The sequence below is a fragment of the Drosophila miranda genome, chromosome XR (genome assembly GCF_003369915.1).
Source record: "Drosophila miranda strain MSH22 chromosome XR, D.miranda_PacBio2.1, whole genome shotgun sequence".
NCBI lineage: Eukaryota > Metazoa > Arthropoda > Insecta > Diptera > Drosophilidae > Drosophila > Drosophila miranda.
Window position 1 is genome coordinate 14,332,801 of NC_046674.1, and position 23,365 is coordinate 14,356,165.

The 23,365-nt window shown below is 47.7% G+C and overlaps 1 protein-coding gene across 3 annotated transcripts in view; it reads left to right on the forward strand.

Annotated features, from left to right (window-relative positions):
• Nucleotides 1-23,365, forward strand: part of LOC108152059 (ecdysone-induced protein 75B) — an 88,792-nt gene that overhangs the window by 28,800 nt on the left and 36,627 nt on the right. Inside the window, exon 1 of one of the 3 annotated variants that reach the window (XM_017281066.2) lies at nt 17,736-18,967. The exons of the other annotated variants lie outside the window; for them this stretch is intronic. Coding sequence (XP_017136555.1) covers nt 18,067-18,967 — 901 coding nt within the window. The 5' untranslated portion in view covers nt 17,736-18,066. Of the gene's footprint in view, nt 1-17,735; nt 18,968-23,365 lie in introns of those variants that run through there. 3 annotated transcript variants of the gene reach the window in all.

The window sequence follows — 23,365 nt, forward strand, 5'->3', positions numbered from 1 at the left end:
CCGAGATATGGCAGACCAGATGACATCATCGGCGGCCATCAGTTGAACAATTTAGGCTCCACTTTTCATCACATTAATCATTAAAAAGCGCTCCACGCACAAATCATTAACCAACACTGACATTAGAACCGACAAAAGACCTGAGCCAGAGCAAAAGTCGAAGCGAGAGATCGGATCTCCAGCAGAGTGTGGGTGGAAAGATGATTCCAAAATTGAGGTATGATCTAGGAACCAAATCAGAAATTCCTACCGTTGTGACTCTACCAAAAAACACAAAAAATACAAAAACAAAACAAAACAAACATTTCCCCTGAAGATGAGATGCCCATTAACCCATTTCACTTGACCGAAACGCAGACGGGGAGCGGAGCCCAAATAAAGAAAGCAGGCCATGGCCAGGGCCACCGCAGAGGCAGGTTACATAACCAAGAAGAAAGTAGCAGAGCGAGAGAGAGAGCGAGTAGAACACAAAGAGAAAGCAGAGGCAGACGGGACAGCACTTACAGCGATCCGATACCAACTTTTGATTTCAACATCAGCAAAGAAGAACGCATGGGATATTTGTTGCCTGACACCCTGTAGCCCTGCGAGTACGAGAAGGGGTATGCGAATGGGGTATGAACGGCAGAACCCTCTCCGTGTAGGGGGTACCTTCTGGTCGAGTGCTAGTCTTAAGGTGCGTCTGAGAAAGAGATGAACAGAGTTTTCGATGAGATAACAAAACCGAAACGAAAAAGTCGTGGAACAACTTTCCGTTTTTGTTTTTTTTTTTGGTGGGGGGGAAACATAAAATATTAGAATTCCACATAAAGATTGTTTCGCACATTCTAAGGCTGTCGATTATCGTCATAAAGCATTTAGCTTCAACTTTAACCTTCGCGGCGTGCTCTGACCCCTGTGTGGGCAAATTATGCTTTGCTTTGGCCTCCCCGTCCGATCATCGACAGAGTTTTGTTTGAACAAGTTTTCAACAGTTAATTAGAGGAAGGCATAAACTGGTTCTCCCAGCAGCCGAAGAAAACAACAACAAAAACAAGCAGGTTAATACTAGCATTGCTTTTACACCCGCACAGCAATCAAAGGGTTAATGCTGCTCCCTCCCTCCTTCCCTCCCTGCAGCCACGACGCGCCGCGCTCTTTCGAATTCGTTCTAGTTTTAGGCGAGAGCGAGCAACGCAACGCAACGCAACGCTTCGTTTCGCTTCGCCTCGGGAGAGGCGGCAAACGCACGATGATCGTGTGAGAGCAGGGCTTCGTGTGCGTGCGTGTTTTTGTTTGTGCGCGGCGGCGCGCGTGTGTGTTCGTTTTGGTTCCTCTGCCGACGCGTCGTTTCGTTTCGTTTCGTTTCCCATTGTGCGTGCGCATGTTTGTGTGCGTGTGTGCGTAGCAAGTTTACTGACCTTGAACTTCGAAATAATTTTCGGTGTGTTGTATGTACACCGAAAATGAGACCAGGCGGCGCACACACACACACACACACATGGGCACGCACATTTTTAAAATAGAGAATTGGTTGAATTTTTGGGCTATGTACAGATGTTTTAATGTAGAATTTCGATTGTTTTTCTAGCACACCAAATCTGTATCTGGCTAAAAATAAGCCAAACGTATCTCATAGATACGCACGCTTGCCCCCGCTGCGCGCAAGTTCAATGTAGTTCAATCGATTTGTACTGTAACCTTCGTTGTTCCCCACCCCTCAAAAGAGCGCCCAGCGAAAATTAAGGTATAGAACTATCATCAAAACTTCTCTGAGCGAACTTCCTCAATCAGCGATACACGTTCAGCCATGGGGTTCAGCCTAACCTTCCAATAGGGCACCCACCTGGGTCGTTTGCCCATTCGGTTCACGTGCGATAAGATAACCGCTGGGGCCTGGCCAGATCGCTGAACTCCGGCAAGGGCTTTTCGCCCCCCAAAAGGTACACGGTACACGGTACACGGAAGTGGGCTCCAAACTTGCGGGGCCCTTCAAATGGGCTCGAAACTGTTCAGATTAGACGCTACAGTGTGATGTGACTAGTTTTGCCGATAATTTGTTACCTTTCGCGCTCGGCACGCAACTCATTTGGTAGGCGTCCCCCAAGGAATCATTAATTTCTATCTACAGGTGCCCCTCGCGAGGGTAGGCCGTTCTATTCCAATTGGAATAGGTCTGGAACCAGGTCTGGTCTCCATGCCAGCAGGTAGAAGACGGGACCTTCCACAAAAAGGTTTCACTTGATGAATGAACTGTCAGTCGGTGGCAGGGCTGGGTACCTGTTCTAGGGATATTCGGAAAAACTCTCCCCAGAACTAGAACCCACCAAAAAAGTACACAAGAGACCACGAGAAAAAAAATATATTTCCCGCAAAGTGTCATTCCACTTTACGCCTCCCAAAACGCACAAAAATGGCGCTGGGACAGCAAAAGAGAAACGCTGAAAATATGTAAAAGAAGAACCAAAAACAAGAACCATAATCGAGGGAAAAGGTAGCATATCTCCATATTCCCCCACCATCCAACAACAAAAAAGAAAAACAACAATCGACCAAGTGACTCGGAGGAAATCGGACTCGGACTCGGACTCGCATTCGGACTCGGTTACGGACTACGATCTCTGGTTTTGTTGGAATCTAGGTTATTACGCCGAAAATAATTAAAAATACAATAAAGCCAGGAAAAAGGGGGGGGGGCCTCTCTCTCCCCCTCTCTCTGTCTCTGACATTTCGTAAATCATGCAAAATTATTACAAAAGAAACGAATGATCGCAGCGAACGCTTCCTCTTTCGACGGCTCCCCTCTCCCCTCTCCCCACTGCTGCTCTGCTGCTCGTCTGTCGTCTCTTTTGGCTTTCTTTGTCTTGGCCAAATTATACAGTCCGCCGCTGTACACGTGTTTCAAGTTCATTGCCAAATTTCGGGCACGACCACAGAGATACCAACAACAAAAAAGAAACAGATACATTTTTTGGTTTTTGGTTTTTTTTTTCGTGTGGGTTTCTTTTTTTCGGTTTGGTTTTCGCTTTTCTGGCTTTCTGGCATTCTGGCATTCTGGCCTTATAATTCTGCACGCTGACTTGGCCGAAAGCAGGCTTCAGGCCGCTCTTCTGACTGACTGACCGATCTACCGATTCTGCTACCGAGGCACTGATCACTGATCACTGATCGTAGCCGGCCCTTTCTCCATATTAGATGATCTGTAATGTTTGGCGAGTAAAGTCCCACGCCTCGAATGACGCATTTAGTCCGCCAATGTCCCACCAACGTCATCGGTAATGCCCCACCGAATCTTGTGCCCCTCGATCCACTCCGATCTGCAGCCTCGTTGCGATCATTGCACTTTGCGTCTGCGGTCGAGAGTCTCTCTCCCTGTCTCTGTTACTCTTTCGGCATGTTGCAAATTGTTTGACTAAAGAAACAACAACAACAAAAACCAGTTTCTGTTGCTGTTGTTGCACTGTGTGGAGCAGTGTGGAGTTGTATGGAGTTGAACAACTCGCAAAACTGGAAACGATCGTGCCCCGCGCGCGTCTCCGTCTCCGTCTGTCCGTGTCTGTGGCTGTGTCTGTTTTGTGTTTTGTTGCAAGTTGCATTGAATCGGCGGCGGCGTCGTTGTCGTTGCCGTCGCTGTGGCTCTCTGGTCGGTCAATGGTTCTCTGGTTCATTGCCATTGCGCTGGGGGTAACTAACCCAGCAGGCAACGAGGCATACCACACACCAACAACAACAACAACAGCTACAACAACTACAACAACAACTACAACTGCATTAGCAACAAGTTTTTGCATCGTCATTGTCGTTGTCGTTGTTTCGGGCTCGGCTCCAGCCTGGCATTTTGTTGTTAACTGAAGCAAGGACGTTGTCGTTGTCGTTGTTGGTGTCGTTGTTGAGTGTCGTTGTTGAGTGTGCGTGTGCGTGTGAGTGCTTTTTTTGGGGTGCTGTATGAGTGTGCCGCTGGGCCATTCATGTGCGAAAATCAAATCAAATGGAATGCCATGACTAAACGATAGTTAAACGATGCTCTCTATGGCTTATACGATGTTTTTCTTTTGGAGTTTTGCTGTTTTCTCTGGCTGTTGTTGCTGTCTTTTCTTCGGCTAATCCTCCGCTTGGTTCGTTGACTTACAAATGGTTTTGTCGTTCGGTTTTGTTGCTTGAGGAATTGTGGGATTTTGTTGATTGTTTCGCAGTTTTTGGCATAGACCAAACCAAAAAAAAAAAACGGAGTTTGTGCGTAATGGAAAATAATATAAAATTCAATGAAATTTTTTATGAATTATAGATTTTAGATAGATATTAGATATCTAAAAACAAAAAAGCCCAACGTAAAAAATCGTATATTTTTAATTTTTTTATTGAAAAAAATGTTTGAATTTCCAAAATAATTATTGTTTAATTTCATAATAATTTCCTACAACGAAAATAGTTTTCCTTTTGGTGGAAAATTCTTGTATATTATCCAAAAATTAACGACCTTTTGCACTCGCTCTCTCTCTCTCTCCCTGCTTATCGTGTGACTCAGTGTTTCGCTCAGTTCATGAACTCCCCCTGGCTTAAACGATGTGTCGATTGGGGCAAGAGGGAGGGGGGATTCATTGCCCCCTAAACACATTTCGCAAGATCTTCTTCCTAAGAACAGAAACAGAATGAATTGCGAAATCGTATCGCTCAGAGCGGTGGGAGGCATTAATCAGAGCAATATGTGAAGCCCCCTCTCCACCCTCCACCCCCCAACCACCTCTCCCAGCGTGGCTTGGCTTTGCTTTGGTTTACATATGAATTTTTGTGTCTCGTCACGATTATACAATCAGGCTATATGTCGGCTATATAGTATGTATGGAATTGTATGGCATTCGTCAGCACACTGCTGTTCGGCGGAATGAAATTTCATGAGTTACCCAAGAGGCGATTGACCGGGCAGAAAATACTCCACACCACACCACACCACACCACCACACACTCGCACTGGCACTCGCACTCCACTCCCGTGTACACAATCACAATCCTGATGACATTCACCCCGTTTACGAGCTGCAGCAACAGCAACAACAGCAACAACAGAAACATTTGCAACATGTGCAAAAACAACGAAAGAGGCAGCGAAAAGAGAGCAACGGATAAAAGGCAAACAAACGATCGACGACGAGAGTGCAATGCAAAAACAAAACACAAAAACACACAAACACAGCGCATAGCACAGGGGCGTAGGCTTCTAGGGAGGCGGTTCGAAAGGGGCGTAAAATGACACACCAAATATAATAATTTAAATTAAAAGTCTATTAAATGTTATTCAAATTTATTTTAAACAAAAATTTATTCAAAAAGTGGGTAATACTTTATTCTTTCAGCCTTTAAAATTTTATATTCTTATATTTCTTTACTTTCGCTGGTACAAAAACAGTACAAAAAAAATGCATTTCGCCTTTGAATTTCATATTTCTAGTATAAAAATCTACATATGTATACTCGTAAATTTTCTTGTTTCGATTATTATATTTCCTACAAATCAGAGCAGGCTTCAGAGTAAACCTAATTATGTTTTTAAACGGTCTTTTTTTACACGGTTTTCAAATAACATGGTTTGAAAATCACAAATTTTAGATTTTTGGACACGATTTTATTCTATTTAGATACAAAAAATGTACTGGTCAGAGCAATTGTAGATAGAAAAAATGTAGGGGCCTTCCCTTCTTGTGGAAATTTAAGGGCAAAATGATCAATGGCTTTTTTACACGGCTTTTTCAGGAGCCAATCTACCGTGTAAAACGGAAACTGTAAAATACCCTGGAACTCATATTCCCTTTCCAAAGAATTGCTATATTGATTTTACAGTGTTTTATTTTGGAAAGAGGTTTTTTTTAAATATTTATATTTAAAACAAAGTAAATTCCACATAATTTGAATAAATAATTTGTGGTGTGTAATTTTCCTCTCTGTATTTTTACAACAAAGCAGATTCCATATAATTTGAATTAAATTTTATAAACTTTTATTTGCAATACATTTTTTTGGTGTGTGATTTTTCTCTCTTTAAAGCAAATGTACTTATCTTTAAATGATTTAAAGAGAAATGAGATATGATGGCCGATAGCTTCAGTCCCTGCCCCAAGGAGAGTCCATAAGCAACCCCCTTTCGCCTAAGCCCCTGCGCCCGCCGTGCCGACGACATCCGACTGCAGTGATGCTTTGCCCAGTCACCTCTCTTCCTCTCTCTTCCGCTGCTCTCCCTCTGCTCTGCTCTGCTGCTGCATTCGTCACTTTTTTGGGAGTGACGTTTCCAAATACACTTTTTTGTTGTTGTGTTTTTTTTGGGGCGGCTGCTTAAACGCTTTCCGCGTTATTCTGAATGCAAAAAAAAAAAAAGAAAAAACGAAACAAAAGATTCGTTTGAACTTGTTGCGTCGCCTTTGGAGATCGGATCGTTTGGGTTATTTCTGTTTGCGATGGGGAGAATGATGATAATGATATATAAGACACATAAAGGAAGCAATATTTTCGGGAATTAACAAAGTCTCTCGGACCTGGGCTTGACTTCTTTTTGTTTTTTTGGTTTCTTGTACTCCTGCCCTGGTCTGGCCTGGTCTGCCCTGCTTTGAAGAAGGTTCTCCACTGCATGGGGGGGGGGGGGGGGGTGCCTTTAATTGGGTTGGATGCCAAAGGAGCTGCTGATATAATCGAAAAACTGCATCCGCTTTTTTTATCGTGAAGAGATTGCAGCTGTCTGGAAAAAAGGAAGATCGATTGGGGAAATGTTTATTAGATGTGGTACAAAGTATAGCCGAAAGAGGGCAGGGGTGTCAAAGGGGGATGTCATTTCTTAAAGGGCTTTCCGAAAAATATTCCAAAGGCGCGTTTTTCAAGGCGCGTGAGCCGGGGGAGGGGGTTCTTAGATATTTATTTTGTAAATTTCCGCAAAAGAAATCGCCAAAAAATTTTCTGCGCAGTTCTTTAAGCCGCTTCCAGGCTAATTACCGTTACAAGAGCAGACCAGACCAGACCCCCATCTCTTTCCCTCTAGCCGCCGTCTCTTTTCGGTTATGGTCAAAATACTTAAGATTGTTTACGAAAAGGCCTCTCGCAGAGCAAACAAAAACAAAAACAAGAACAACAACGACAATTCCCATCAAAAAATGATTCCCAAATCAAATTCCAAAGACGGCGGCGGCAGCCCAGTCAAAACAACAACAAGACAAGACAGAGAATCAAGTATTACATAAGCCATGGAGCCATGGAGCCATGGGATGGGTGGACAGGGGTGGTCAGGGAGGGGGGGAAAGTAGAAAGTCATTAAGTAAGCAAAGTGGCACAACAAAAAACCGAAAGAAAGAACGAAAAAAAAAATCAAAAGTTGTAAACAAATATGAGCGTAAAGGAAAATGAAAATGAACACCAAGGAAAGGGGGGGGGGGAATGTTGGGGAGGCGCAACAATACCCTATCCCCCCCCCCCCGCCCCGCTTCACTCCACTCCACGATACTTTTTTCGTCTTCTTCTGGATGATTCTACCGTGAACTTGTCCCAAATAAACAAAATTCCAAACGGTTCCGCCACCATCTTGGTTTCCCTCTCTCTCTCTCTCTGCTCTTTCTTTCCCTTTCCCCAGCTCTTTCTTCTCATTCCTAATGCCTGCTTGTTTCCATTCCATTCCATTTCTTTTGTTATTCTTTTTTATGCCAAAAACAAAAAAAAGGTGTATGGGGGGTTTTTTTTTTGTCATCAGATATTTCCTAGAATCCGAGGCTTCAGCAGGTTCTTTGACCAGACTCAAGTCATTACAACAGAGTGGAGTGTATGCGGTGGCTTTTGGGAGTTTTATGGGTTAAGAGATCACCGCAAAGAGACACCCAAAACGGGGTCACCCAGAGGTCTCTCTTCATTAGCATAAGTTCAAGTTGAGAGTCCCCAAAGACCGAGATCTAGCCATCGGATCGGTCTGGGGTATTCCAGGATCCATATACCATCTGTGGCCTGTCTTTTCGGGCAGATCTCACTTTCCTTTCGCCACCCACTCAACCATTCGATCCGTTCGTCTGGTTACCCTTTTGGATCCAACGATTCCTGGCCGTTAACCGACTTTCACTGCCACCCACGGCATTTAAATGACCTCCAAAAAAGAGTTGCAGGGGGGGAAGGGGGAGGGGTAGACTTTCCAGTCGTTGCACTCGCTCTATAAAGTTAATAAACTATAAATTACCATCAAAAGCCATCGAAGAAAATGCCGAAAAGGAGACTTTCACAACACACAGACACACACACACACAGACACAGAGACGAGTGTTCGTGCAACACGTGGAAAGGCCAACTGGCAACTTGCAACATTCAACTTCGACTTGGATTTCACTTTGTGTTGGGCTGCCTTTGGGTTAAAGTCCTGCCATTGCGGTGTCAGTCAACTTTCCTAGCTGCCTGCCGCTTGCTGCATGCCGCATGTGGCATGTTGCCTGCTATCACTAGCATAGTTGCCCACCAAACTCACTCGAATGCTCCACTGAGTCGTCGCTCCCAGAGAGAGACAGAGAGGGACAGAGAGAGAGAGAGAGTGCAGCGACCTGCAGGCGATCGAGTCAACACACTCCGCCGCATACTGAATCATGGCTGGTTGGTTGGGGGCAGAGGAGGAGACACTCTTTGACTTGGCAACGTCATCAGCTGGTCCCCCCCCCCCCCCCACACCGTGTTGCAGTTGCATACCAGTTTTGTTTTTCGCGCTATTTTGCATGCCAGTCCCAGAGTCGAAGCGGAGTTGCAGCAGCGACGGCGACGGCGACGGCCACCATGTGGTAGAAAGCGGCAATGGACTCGTATAATGAACTCTCGGATCGGATCGTATCGGATCGGTTCGGAGCGGTTCGTCACTCGAGGCACCTCTCTACGGGGTGTTTGACTTCTGTGCCAGTGCCAGGCACGGCCAGCGATTGAAAGTGCTTTAAAGACGGAGGGGAGGCCGCCCCCAGGATCCATGGCAGGGCCTAGACCTACAAAGGATCGTGGGTTCAGCCTCTATTTCTCTGGGGGGGGGGGAGAACTTCCTCTTCGATAATCATGCCACCCAATGAACTGCCTTGACTGCCGCAGGCTCTTCCTATTGAACGGCTCGGATCGTCTCCAATCTAATCTGAAACCAGAAACGCGTTCCGCGCGATCCACTGATCGACACTCGCCACCTGTTCTCCGCCTCTGGCCCTCTCTCGAGGCACGTATGAGGTGTTCTATGACCGCCAGTTCGTACATTAAACTTCAAGCCAACTTCCTAGTGCGGGCCCTGGCGCTCATCGCATTCATAAATTATCGGCCAGAAGACCGAGCGCGCAAAAAAAAAAAAAAAAATTATGCTAAACACGTTCAAACGTTGTGGCCAAAACAGGTTTCAAAATTCCCCCCCGACGATCAGACCAATTTCGGGCCTGGTCTTACGGATACACAAACTCTCTTCCACGGGGCCCCCAGATACTCTTTTTTCTTTCTTTCTTTTTCGTTTGTGTCCACTAATTATTATGCTCGAAAAATAAAGGGGTTTCATGCTCAGGCGAATCTTGAAAGAAAAGAGAAGTGAGAAGACAGCGAAGACGGGAGAGGGGAGGCGAAGACAAGTCTTCTGGTGGCCCCCACTCCCACTCTGGTCCCGGTCCCCTCTTTGCGCTTAATGGCGGTTAATGGAGGTCATTCACTTTCGCACGAATTGTTCTTTGGAGTGGAGTCAAGTCCAAGACCAAGTCCGCGACTGCTTTCCGAGCCTCATCTTACCGTTTGCTCCCCTTCACCAGACACACACACACACACACACATACATATCGCATAATCTTATTACGTTGCCAAATATATGTGTATCTGTATCTGTATCTGTGTATCTGTGTATCTGTGTCTTCTGTTGTCTGACTTTTGATTTTTGTCGTTCTTTTTTGGTTTTTCGGCTTTTTGTTTTATTTTCTTTTGGCTTTATGGATTTTCAGCAATTATTATCAATCTGTGGCACGCATTGGTTTCCCTTTGGGCCAAGTCAAGTGGCGGATTTAGGATTTTTCTTAGTGAAATCCAATCAGATAGAAGGCCAAGGATTCCCCTAGGATTTGTCAATAAAGATCTTTCTATCCCCCCCCTTCTATTCTTTCTCTTTCTCCCCCTTCCAAGCACCTGTGCTTTTGCTCTCCCATAAATCATTGGAACCCTCCACTGGGCCATTAGGCATCCAATCCATGTATCTATGGCAATCAACTACCGTTCGAATCTATCTGCTGGATGTCGGATGCAAAGCTGTAATTCAGGGGGACGCGTTCAAGTGCTTATTACACACACACACACACACACACACAGCCATAGAGGGGGGGGTCCGTCCAAGTGCAAATTGCCAATTAAACGGGAGTTGGCAGAGAAAGGAGAGAGAGAGGAGGGGAGCCTATCGTTGGGGTTAAGGTTTTGTGTCTCTGTTGCAGCACTGGCCCCACTGGCCGCTGGCATAATCATAGAAAGCACGTGCGGCAATTACCAATTTTGTGTGCAAAACATGGCAGAAAGTGCATTCAACCTGGCCAACAGTGCACATGCGTGGCCGATAGAGAGAGACAGAGAGAGAGAGAGAGAGATCGAGATCGAGAAAGAGTGAGAGACGAGTCAATAAACTGCAGAGCAAAAGCTTATCAGGCACACTAAGCACGATCAGGAGAGAGAGGGATAGGGAGAGAGAGAGAGAGAGAGAGAGGGAGAGAGGAGTGCAGTGCAGAACCGACTGCCGACTGCAGCTGGAGTGGAGTGGAGTGGAGTGCGAATAACCCTCAATAACAGTTACAAAACTGTAAGCAGTTCCCACCTCCCTCCCCACATTCCTCTCTCCCTCTCTCTCTCTCTCTCGCTGTCTGTGCAGAGTCAATGTACGCAACTAGGCATAGATACGAATGATGGAGAAGGAGACGAAGACGAAGACGACGGCGACGACGACCACAGAAGAATGTGCAAGAAGAAAAAAAAAATTGCACACAAGACAACGCAGGAGGGAGGGAGGGAGGTAGGGAGACAGTCAGCCAGTGAAGTGGAGTGCATTGCACTGCCTAAAGGGTTAAAGACCCTCAATGAGTCTCTCTCTCTCTCTCTCGCTCTCTCTCTCTCTCTCTGTTTCTGCTCTGGTCTTTGTGTGTGAGTGGAAAAATCCAAAGATCCGAGATCCACACGCAAACACAAATCTCTGCAGTGGGAAAGCAAAAGTGCAGCCAGCAGAGAGGCAGCGCAGCAGGCAGGCAGGCAGGCAGGCAGCAGCCGCCTTTCCATAGAAATAAACGAACCTACATCAACATAGCAGAGCCAGAGCCAGAGCAGAGCAGAGACGAGCCAAAGCAGAGCCAAAGCAGAGCAGAAGCACAGCTAGAGACGAGCCAAAGCAGAGCCAAAGCAGAGCCGGGGCAGAGCAGAAGCACTGCTAGAGACGAGCCAAAGCAGAGACGAGCAGAAGCCGAGCCAGGGCAGAGCAGAGCCGACCAGATGCCGAGCCAGAGACGAGAAAAAGCAGCAGCAGCAGCAGAACAGAGCAGGAAAGTGTGGGAGAGATGCAGCGTCGTTGAGCGGTGCGGGAGGGGGGGGGGGGGGGGAGTAGGAGATCATAGCAAGCAGTGCAGTGGCTTTGAACTTCACACAGATTTGGCGCTCTCTGCACTGCGGCTGCTGCTAGCTCTCTCTCTCTCTCTCTTTCTTTCGCTGCGCCATGCGCTCGGCTGCTGCTTTGCTGAGGGTATGCTGGGCCCATACCTCTGGTTGGAATATAAGCATTTCTGCGAGAGCTGTATAGGGTATCCCCAGGCTCTATACCCCTCGAGGGGAAAACCTTGCTTTCTGGTTGATGCTGTTTCTTTTTCTTTTCAATGTCGAGTTCACTTTTCAAAGCCGAGGCGTAAGGAGGGGCGTGGAGCGGGGGGGGACCGGGTGGGGGGGGGAAAATGGTCATTGCTATTGGGATAGATCATTGAACGTTCAATGCGCCATGATTGCAGCAACGAGCGCGATCGCGGGCACTGCTGGTTGCCTCAAGTGGAGGCGTCTGCCCCAAGGCACTTTTGATTAATGCTCCCTCTCCCTCTCTCTCTCTCTCTCTTTCTCCCTGCCTGCCCCTGATAAGGGAATGCGTTTCCTGCCACTGCCCCCGTTGCATGTCAGCAGAGATAATGCGCGTGTAACAATGGAAAATGGAAAAAGCTGGAACCCACAAGAGCGTGGGAGGGGAGGGGGGGAAGAAACCCAAACTCCAAGTGGCAGCCATTCCAGAGAGCACAGCAAAGCAGATAGAAAAGAACCCAAAAGAAAAGACTAGAAAAGAGGAAGAGAAAACGAGTTCAAGTACATGAAAGAGGATCAAGAGAGAGACGGGGGTCGGGGGAGAGAGGGGTACGGGGGACGGTGGGGGGAAATGGTAAATGCTGTGGAGCAGACAGCGGGAAATTTGCTAGAAAATTCCCTGGCATCAAACTGGAATAGAGCAGAGCCCACCGACCACCTCTGGAAAAAACGGGTAAAAAAAACAACGACTACGAGGGGGGGGGGAATTATGCAGGTATCCATCGTTCGAAAGGGGGGGTGGGGTGGGGAAGGGGCTGATAAACAGATCAACTTTGAATATTTCGATGTTTTTTGGGGAAGGGAATGGCACAGAAATGGCAGGGTTCAATGGACCCCCCAGCAGGCCAGGGTCAGCCGTTGGGGCTTATTTGATTTAGAATTTAGCAACAAAATGCACACGCGCGCAAAAAAAAATATGAGGAAGGAAAAGAAATCAAGAAACAACAACAAGAAACACCAACGACCTTGGCTAATAAAAAAAAAACGTGGGGCCGCGCTGCAGAGATTATGTAAGGAGGAGGGACCCGTGCCTGTACCCAAAGCTTGTGGGTGGGACCTTGAAAGCCCTTATCGAATTTTCACCTTTTGCGCGAAAAAAACTACAAAAATACACGGCGGGGAGCTCCCCCCCCACCCACTTCTCCATGTGTGTTGTTCCCTTGGCTATTTTTATCAGAAATAACCACAAAGAGAGAGAGAGGGAGGAAGAGGGAGAGGCATATAGGAACAATGATAAGGGGGAACTCTTCGGGCCCCGAGGAATTTGTGCTGCTGACCTTCATTTTGGTTTCGTTGATGATAACGCCGCTCACCGATAACCGACTAACTGTCACTATCTCTCTCTGCCCTCTCCCTCTCTCTCTGCCCTCTCCCTCTCTCTCTCTCCCTATCTCTCGGTCTCTGTCTCTGCCTGTTTATTATGTTTATTTGAGTTTGCGCTGGTTACGTCGATAAGAGGTCCACTGTATTATACGATTAGTTCTCAAAATCTATCCCATATTACAGCATTTATGGGGGGCGGGGGTGGTGGCGGGTGGAAACTGCGCAGGAGAGTCCGGAACATTACGTCAGGGCAAAATGATTACCTGTTTTTATGACTTAAAGCCAAAAGAAGCTGGTTAGAAGGTGTCTGCCAGCCAGACGGGGCTGAAAGATGGCATCTGGTCAGAGTGGACCTGAAAAGTGGAGAATATATGGTAAGGAATAGGCGAAGGTATAGAGGATATATGTACACATTTAAAGATCTTTGGCAAGCAACAGATACTTTTTTAGAGATCTTTGGCAAGGAAAAAGATACTTTTTAGAGATATTTGGCAGGAAGCAAATACTTTCTTAGAGATCTTTGGCAAGAAACAGATACTTTTTCATTGCAAAGATCTCTAAATACATATGTTCATATATTCTCTAACAGATCCTCTCTATCCTCTATCCTCTCTATATCCCTACCAGATACTTTTTCCTTCCAAAGATCCCTAAATATGTATCTCCTCTAACAGATTCTCTCCATCCTCTACCCTCTCTATATCCCTATCAGATACTTTTTCAATCCAAAGATCTCTAAATCTCTCTCGCTCTATCCTCTATCCTCTCTATATCTCTATCAGATACTTTTTCAATCCAAAGATCTCTAAATCTCTCTCTCTCTCTCTCTCTATCCTCTATCCCCTCTATATCCCTATCAGATACTTTTTCCTTCCAAAGATCTCTAAATATGTATCTCCTCTAACAGATCCTCTCTAAATCCCTATCGAATACATTTTCATACCAAAGATATATCCTCTATACCTGCGCTTATTCTTTACCATATAATACCATATATTCTGAGCATCTAGCAAACAGATCTATCTATTAAAGATAATGTGATAAACAACAATCAGTCTTGATCATTTCTTTCATAAATCTTCCTACTTTTAAGGACATTTGAATGATATTTTCGTTATAGCGTATCTCAGGGGCATTCTTTATACGGAATTCTATACGTTTTATAGAAAACTTTGTTGTACGGAAGTTCTCCTGTGGCAAAATCTGTGTCCCAGTGATCCCTCTCCCACATACACTTTTTGGAACCTTAAACTCCCTCCAACATACCCCCACCCCCAAAAAAAAAAACTAAACCAGACCAGATATATCTCCTTCCTTCCGCCACTCTCCCACTTCCTATCGCAAAACATATGTATTCCTTGTCTCGAGTGGCATCTCAGCCTTCAAACAAAAATTTCATATCTCTTCAGCCCGTCGCCGTCGCCGTCTCCCTGCCTCTCATGACATCATGAGGCAGCGGCAGCGGCAGCAGGGCCCAAAATTATGCGTAATCAACGACACAATCCTACCAGAACCAGAACCAGAACCCAAAACAGAGAACCAGCCAAAGCGAACAGCGAACAGCGAAAAAAAAGAAGCCACGCAAAAAATTAAATTGCTCGCGGAGAGTACACAGAAAAATCCCAAAAAAAACACACACCGACACACACACACAGAGGCAGATTTTTTTGTAGTGCGTAAGCCGCAAAATGAGTTGGCCTTCAATTTGACCGAGTTCATGAACGCGGCGAACCAACCGGACGGACGGACAGACAGACGGACGGACGGACGGACAGGCAGAGCACGCACCTTCTCATTGTGCGTTAATTATATAGATACCGATACAGATACAGATACAGATACACCGAAAAGCCATAGAGAAGTATGGTGGAGAGGGGGGAGAGATCTATGAGAGCAGACAAGTTCAAATGTTGCGCAATTCAAGACCAGACCCGAAAACTGGTTTCCAAGTTCTAAAAAACTAACAAATAAAAGAAAGAAAACCAAACAAAAATTGTTAACAAGTTATCAAGGAAGTTTATGCGCCCCATACCCTGTACGCAGGGAGTTCTAGGGTATGCAGGGCTTGGGGTTTTGAAGGGGTGGAGATATGCTAGGTTCTTGAGATACAGATTGAACTCCAGACAGACTCCTGGCTGGGCAGGGTTTAACCGAAAAGTGTTTAACAAATAGACCCCCGGCTCACTCGCTTTACACCCTTAAGATGCGCTTAAAGTCGCCCTACTCTTGCTCGCTTACCCCCGGCTCACTAGCTTTGTGAATAGAGAGGATATTACGGTAGTCGCCATGCTCTGAAGTCCCCAGTTCTTTTTTGGCAAAATGAAACTCCAACAGCGCACAGAAGCCACAAGGAAAAATCTATAAAAGAGTCGTTCAACTGTCTGTCTGTCTGTCTGTCGAGTGGAGCGGCAGAGAGAGAGAGAGAGAGAGAGCGATCCGTCCGGACTGGTTGTGGTAGTAGGGCCTTCAGCTGTCCATGCCCCAGCCCCGTCCCCGTCTCCGTCCGATTAACAATTGTCAATGATTATACAATAAATATAATAATAATAAATAAAAGAAACAAAAAAATTTGATGCCACCGCACAGTGAACCATTTCTCTGTCGTCTCTGGTGTGGTCGTGTGTCGTGTGTCCCTCATTCTCAATTTATCGGTCAATTGAGTGCTTGGAGGCGGGTTGAAGGCGACTCCAGGCCTCAGCCCCCGGCCCCAGGGACGCCGCGTCTTTCGCTTCTTTATCTGCGGCCCGGCATGGCGGAGAACTTTGATTTCACTGGAGTGACTAAGTGGGGAGCCGTAGCCGTGGCCGGACCCGCTCTCTGGTTCACTGATAAACAAAATGAGACATTTTGCAGCATAAAAAGAGAGCGCTACAGATACAGATACAGATACAGAGGGAAGCGAAAGCCAATGACATTTCCAAGGAGTTCACTCGCCCCTCGTGATCATGGGCGATGACACGGCGAAAGAAACTCTTTGGAAATTGGCCAGAGATCACCAGAGAGTACCAGGGAGAGTATTCGTCTGGTGTATGGGAAAGCATCATATAATGGCAATAATCATTTTTTTTTTTTTTTTGGGGTCTCTTCATTGCACTTGAACCCGGGGTCGCCAGGGGGAGGGTCGGACTTGGTCATTATTGAAATTGCATTAATAAGGAAGTTCGTTCGATGATTATTTTTGTTTTTCGGGGGTAACTGGAGGAACGAGTGAAATCTGAAGGCAAACGTCAAAGTGGGGGGATCTCCGGGTTCTCAGGGATCTCCGGGTTCTCAGGGATCTCCGGATTCTCAGTGATCTCCGGGTTCTCCGGGTTGGTTGTTGGGTTTCTTGGGCTTTAGAGGTTTCATTGCTTTGAAAGAAAGAAAGATCAGAGATCGTTCTCTCAAAGAAAAGGTAAGTTTTTCCTGCCTTTTAGCCCCCAATTCACCGACAACCCGACTCCGTAGACCCCCCCATCTGTGTAGAGACCCCCGAAGATATATATATTTTTGTGTTTGTTTAGAAGGAAAAACATGTCGTGTTCGGAAAAACACACACACACACACACAGACGTTGGAAAAAAGAAAAACAAACCCAGCAGCACCCCTGCCCTGCCCTGCCCCCGCCCCGCCCTGCCCCCACCCCTGGTTCAATTTTCATGGACAAATGTGCGGAAAAGTTGAAAATGGAAAAGCAAAAGATTATTTTTGGGTTCTACGCGAGAGAGTGAGAGGAGGATTCTTCCGTCTGTGTAGAGTCTCGCCCTAGCCTTGAATGGGTCATATGAGGCATATGGTGGGGGTACTCGCCGCACGTGGGGCACGTATACGGTATACGCCATACAGGAAATAACTTTAGCATTGACCTAGGCGAGGTTTTTCGTAAGGTTTATTGCCTTGTAAACATTTGATTTACATTGTATCCGTACAACATGTTTTTCCCCCCTCCCCCCTCCCCCCACAGTGTCAACGACTCGCGGGTGTCAATGATCTTCTGGTGGTGGCTCATTATAGCCGGGGAGTGATATAATTGTTAATTGTATCGGCGGGCAGGCCTGTAATTTCATAAATTTCACTCCCCGGACAAGTTTTATTGAACCGAACCCCGAACGAACCCCGGCACGGGTATGGGTACGGGTACGGGGCTCTGAACCACATGGTCTGGGGGGCCCCAAGGCGATATTTTGTGTGTAGACCGTGGCGTTAACCGGGGGATAGATGGATGGATGGATAGATAGATAGAGAGATACCTTGAGGCGAGAGGCAAGGCTCTGGCTTGGGCTCTCTCTCTCTCTCTCTCTCTCTCTCTGCAGCTCTGGTTCGACATGTGTTTCGCTCTCGCTCCCAGCTGTTGTCAGGGCGAGCAGCAGCAACACCCTCACACACACACACACTCCGCACTCCACGCTCTCTCTCTCTCTGGGGTTGATCCAGCAGTGTTTTGTTTTCATGCCTTGTCATCCGCCACATGTTTCGTTTTCAAGAGCACACCGCTTACGCTCTCTCTCTCTCTCTCTCTCCCGCTCTCTTGCGCTGCCTGCGTCGGCAGCAGACTCTCGGCGACGCTCGTCGCTCGGCTCTCAGGGTCGGCTGGCCGAAAAAACTGAACAAGATCCAATGCGAATGTTGATTTTCCTCGCAATCATTTTCAGCGCCTCGCAACGTACAGATCGTGTGGCATTGTCGCTCCGTCTCGTGTCCGTCGTTACCACTGATTGTCGTGTGTGTCGTCTCCGTGTTTCGTTTCGTTTCGTTTCGTTTTGTACCGTAGCACCCGCCCGCCCCCACTGCGTGTGCAAAAAAAGGATACAAGTGACTTGTTTTTTTTTTTTTTGCAACAATGCCCGTGTAGGCGCACCCCCCCCTCCCCCCCAAAAAAAACCACAAGAAAAAGAGTAAAGAATATAAAGATTCCATTGGGAATAAAAAAAAGAAAGAAAAATACTTGGAAAAACGTGAGACAAAATGCTCATGTCCGCGGACAGTTCCGATTGTCAGCCCAGCAGCAGTGCCGCCCCAGCCATGGAGTGTCCTGCCACGAGCAGCGGCACAGGCACAGGCTCTGGCTCTGGCGCCGGCGCCAAGACCTCGGTGATCTGCCTGGGCAGCAGCAGCACCACCACAGCAACAGCAGCAGCAGCAGCCGCCGTCACAGTTGTCCCCACAGTAAACACTGCCCCAACACAACAGCAACAACAGCCACAGACCGTGGCTGCCTCCAGCACAACGACCAGTGGATCGCAGCTCCTGGTGGGGCGCTCCCACCTGGAGAATGCCCTCAAGCTGCCGCCCAACACGAGCGTGTCGGCCTACTACCAGCACAGCAAGCTTCAGCAGGGCCTGTGCCCCCCACACTTTGCGCAGGACTACAGCCACGCCCCACCGACCACACATCTGGCCCGGAGCCTGGTCGCACCTGTCACAGACATGGATACTGTGCCGCCCACAGGTGTGCCCATGGCCAGCAGCAGCAGCGGCGGCGGCAGCACTAAGACGCCCCACAGCAGCGTGATCTACGTGAGCAAGTCGTCGAGCGGCGCCGTCAGCACTACCGAGGCACACTTCGAGTCCCTGCCCCATCACCCACACCCACACCCACACCCACACCAGCTCCATCAGCAGCAGCAGCAGCAGCAGCACCAGCAGCATCTGGCCCAAATGGCCAGCCCCATGTACCACCACCATCACCATCAGGTCACTGGGGCGGCACAGGTGTACGCCCCGGGGAATCTGCCACACCATGCGGCCGGCATAGTGGTGGTGGCCGCCGATTCGCGTCCCCAGACCCCGGACTATATCAAGTCGTACCCAGTTATGGATACAACTGTCGCCAGTTCCGTCAAGGGGGAGCCCGAGCTTAATATTGGTGAGTGGCGATACAGATCCCCCCCTCACCTCCCCCTCACACCACGTTGACCTTCCGTACTACTTAGCATTAGGCCTAATCGCCAGGCGGAAACCGTGCGTGTGACGTCAGAGGTGGTCGGTGGCGGGGGGGGGAGGCACGCGTGAGGAGGGGTCATTGGCAATCGTGTGACCATCATTATCATTACCAATATCAAGTCGATCATCGCCCCCTCCGTTCGATTCCAGCAAGGTCGTTCCGCATCTGAAATCGACATCGGAGGGGCGGAGGTTCAAGTGGGTTCAAGTCGGGTTTTTTTTTTGCGTTCATTCGTTTATAACTGTACCAATGTCAGGCTTTTGTTTTACGACTAAAGGAAGTGTTAATGCACTTTTATGAGTAACAGACAGCAACCGGTTCAAGACCGACCAGAAAGCCTCAATGAAATGAGGCTCCAAGATGAGTCAAGGGTCTGGCGATTTGGCACTTCGGCGATTGTATATCCTCGATTTAAGGCGAAACGAAAGTGAAACCAAATGTGAGTGGGGGGGGGCTCCGATTTCCATTATTTGCTATGGCATGGCATTTCATGGAGTCAGCGTCAGAGTCTTTGCCAAGTTCATTGCCTACGTCTTTCTCTTTGGTTTATTTACTTGTTAGACATTTGTGAGCGGCCGGGTCGGATGGGTGCATCCGCTTGCCAAGAGTCTCGGGTTGCCAGCCAGAAACGAACGAAAGTGAAAAGCCCAACTGCATTTTGCGGCCAAATTCACTTTTCACCAACGACGCCAGCGACGCCAACGACGACTGCGCGCATGCGGCCAAAACCGGGTCTAAGCCGCCCGCCACCTCGGCGGCGCCTCCTGTCAAATTGTCTTTGACATTTTTACATAGCCAGCGGGTTAATGACTCCTCCAGGTGCCCCACGCTGCCCCACGCTGCCGCCGCCTGAATGTCGGTGAAAGTCAAGCCTCGCTACAATTGTCCAAAGACCGAGTGAAAAGTTTCATTTGCTTTTTTTTTGCCTGCCTTTTGGCTTTTATTTATCTTTTCGTTTTGGCCGTTGACGCGTTTTCCTTTTTGGCCAGGCTTTTGCGGGCCGAGTTTTTCGTAGGCGGCGGGCGCTTGAACTCTTGCGAAAGTTTCCTTTATGACTCGGACTCTGCCCCCGCCATCCCCCCCTCACCGCCTCCCCCCTCAGAGACTCTCGTTCCGATCGTGTTTATTTTTATTGGCACAATTATTTGTGCATTTTAGAAATTTATTAGGCGGCCAAAGACCTGCAGAAAGTGAAAACCAAACCAAACACAAATTGAAAGTCACAGTGGATCCCGCACGGCACTTTTACTTTCAGCTAATGGGCGGTCAGAGGGGGGGGGGGGGGGGGCTAGGGATTCTAGGCAGTGCCCTGAGGCAACCCTGCACTACCCCCCCTCAATGGGGTGGTCATTGCATAACCGCCACGCCCACATTTAGCCAGGTTTCCGCCCTACCCCCTGACCTCAGTGGCGTTTTTTGAACTTTTTTTGATTAAACGATACATTGAACTGCTGGCAAAAAAAAACAACAAAAACAACAAAAATTTTAAGCGAAATAAAAACGAAATGAAATGAGAAATAAAAACCTGTCCGAACATTTCCGCATTGGAGTGTAGCTCTGCCTACAGCGGCAGCGGCAGAGCGTTGAGAACGAGAACACACACACACACACACAGGCACAGACGGTCTCTCGCTCTCTCTCGCTTCCACTTGCTGGCTGGCTGCACGCGCGCAAAACTTTTATTGATTGAGCATGAGACGGGCGTGCGAGCGAGACGGAAAGCAGCCAACAAAAAAATTTCAATGTCAAATTTTTAATTTAGAGTCTTTTTTTCGTGTGTGTGTGTGTGTGTGTGTGGTACCCTGTGTTTCTGTGGAGGGAGGGTAGGCGGAACAAAAGGATCTTAGAACTGGAGTTTCTTCCAGGGCATCCCATTTCTTTCATTCTTTGGTAGAGTCTTCATTTAGAGTCTCTTTTTGTGTGTGTGGCACCCTGTGTCTTGCTGGTGGGGGGGTAGGTGCTCCAGAGGCTCATAGAACTGGAGTTTCTTCCAGGGTATCACCTGTTGCGGGCCTCCAAATGATCCTTCTTTCAGTCTGTGGGGTTTAGAGTCCCTTTCTGTGTGGCACCCTGTGTTTTGAGGGCAGTGAAAGGGCATTGAAATGATCCTTCTTTCCGTCTGTGGGGTTTAGGGACACATTGGATGTGTGTAACACCTAGAAGGAAGCCTTGCCGACCCCATAAAGTATATATATTCCTGATCAGCATCAAGGGCCGAGTCGATTGAGCCAAGTCTGTCCGTGCTTAATGCCCAGAGCCACGATTTTGTAACCAGACTTCTGTTACAGAATCCTAGAGAATAACTATATCTTCAGAACCAGAATCCCTCCCGTTCTGTCTCTCGTTTCAAGGTCGCTAAAAAGTGAGCGCCTAGATCTCAGGGACTACAAGAGCTAGAGCCCCCAAATTCGGCATAGACGCCCCTGTGATATGCCGCACTGTTGCAAGCGTAGTGCCATATCTGTGGCAGCCACAATCATAGAGAATGACGAATCTGTAGCAGATCGCATCATTACCACTGATTCTCTGTCTCCCTCGCTGGCCCTCTGGCGGAGGAGAGCCGCATAAGTGTAGAGTAGCGGTCGCAGCAGCCACTCACAACGTTGCCCCCCTCGTTTTCGTTCAAAACAGAACATTTTGTCCAATATGGCAGCCGCTGCGCTCTCTCGCTCGCTCTCTCTCTCTTCGTCATATCACATTTTGGAGCGTGCTTGTGCGTGTCTGTGCCTGTCTGTGGCATTTGTTTGTTTGGCTGCTCTTTGGCGTATTTCTAGCTGATAGTGCCCCCACACCCCGCACCCCGCACCCCACACCCCGCACCACCCCACACCATACGCTCTCCCCTTCCTAGTCCACGGTTCGGGTGAAGTGAATGAAACTTTCAAGGTCGTCCGTCTGTCCCTGTGTGTGTTGCGTATTAGATAATGCTCATAGATTTCGGAGGCGAGATTATTTGTTTTAGCCAATATTTTCGCACGAAAATTGGTTGGCTTTGGGGCCAAATCTCCTGACGGGAAGCACAACGACTGATCGCCGCTCAACCCGCCATAAGGCCCAATGATACCCCTTAAAAAAGGACCATCATTACACGTAAAGAATGGAAATAGATTTCAATATTTATCAGGCCGTTACACGTGTCGCCGATTAGCAAAAAAAAAATAAAGTTCTCAAGGGGAGACAACAGCGAGAGAGAGAAAGAGAGAGGGAGGCACACTGACCTTGTCGCCTTTTGTTTATAGCCGAATGGAATCCAATACAAAAGCAAAGTTCTTCAATTTTATATAAATCACAATGGCAATGACGTAAGACCCATAAATTCGGCAACAGTTTCGGTATGAGAGAGAGAGAGGGAGAGAGAGGGAGGGAGAGAGGAAGAATGGAATCAACTATGTGTAGATCTATTTTTTAGACGCCCCCCAAAACGAAATGTGTGCCACGAAATGTGCCCCAAAATAAAACAAGAACAAAAACAATTGAAATGAAAGACCACAAAGCCGTGGGGGGAGGTGGTGGTGGAGGTGGAGGGTTTAGGGGAAGACTCGGAAGAATCGTCTTTGGTTGTTGGAAATCACATCCTGAAAACTTTAAACAACCAAAATTCTTGTTGAAATATTGAATGAAGATCATTGAAGATCAGTTCTTTGGGAGATCCTCTCGGCTTCCACCCCCCCTTAGCCTTCCTTCCCCCCCATTGAAAGTAGATCAGTGATCGCCAGGCGTGAGGCGTGAGGCGAGAGGCAAAGAGGGGCGAGTGCACACGATCTCTCGCTGTTGTTCAATGCAAAAGTGCAACGATCTGCAGTGCGAAATGTCAGTGAACTTGCACAGATACACACACACACACACACACATAGATACAGATGCAAGTCTGGCACAGAAATAGCAGATACAAGACGTTCATCATGGCCAAGGCAGCGTGAAGATCATGAGCATTGTTTGCCATTTACAAGAGAGAGACAGAGAGAGAGAGAGAGAGGGAGAGAGAAAGACTTTCTTTCAAACATGTTTGTGCTGTGGAAGAAAGTCTTTCTCCCAGAGAGACCGGAAACTTGTTTTGAGGCCTTCTCTCTCTCGTTCTCTCTGGGAATTCTTCTTGTTCTGCCTTTGTGGACTTTCTTCTGGTCTGACAGGTTTTCTCGCCCTCTCTCTCTCTCTCTCGCTCACCGGTGAAAGTTACATAACATTTCTCCCCAGACCCAGACCGAGAACGGGCTCAAGTTCAGGCAACAAGTTTTCGTGTGCCGAGGTCTTTCCCCATTTCGTTTTGCTGCTTTCTTCGTGCCTCGTTGTGTGTGTGTGTGCGTGCGTGAAAGAAAGTAT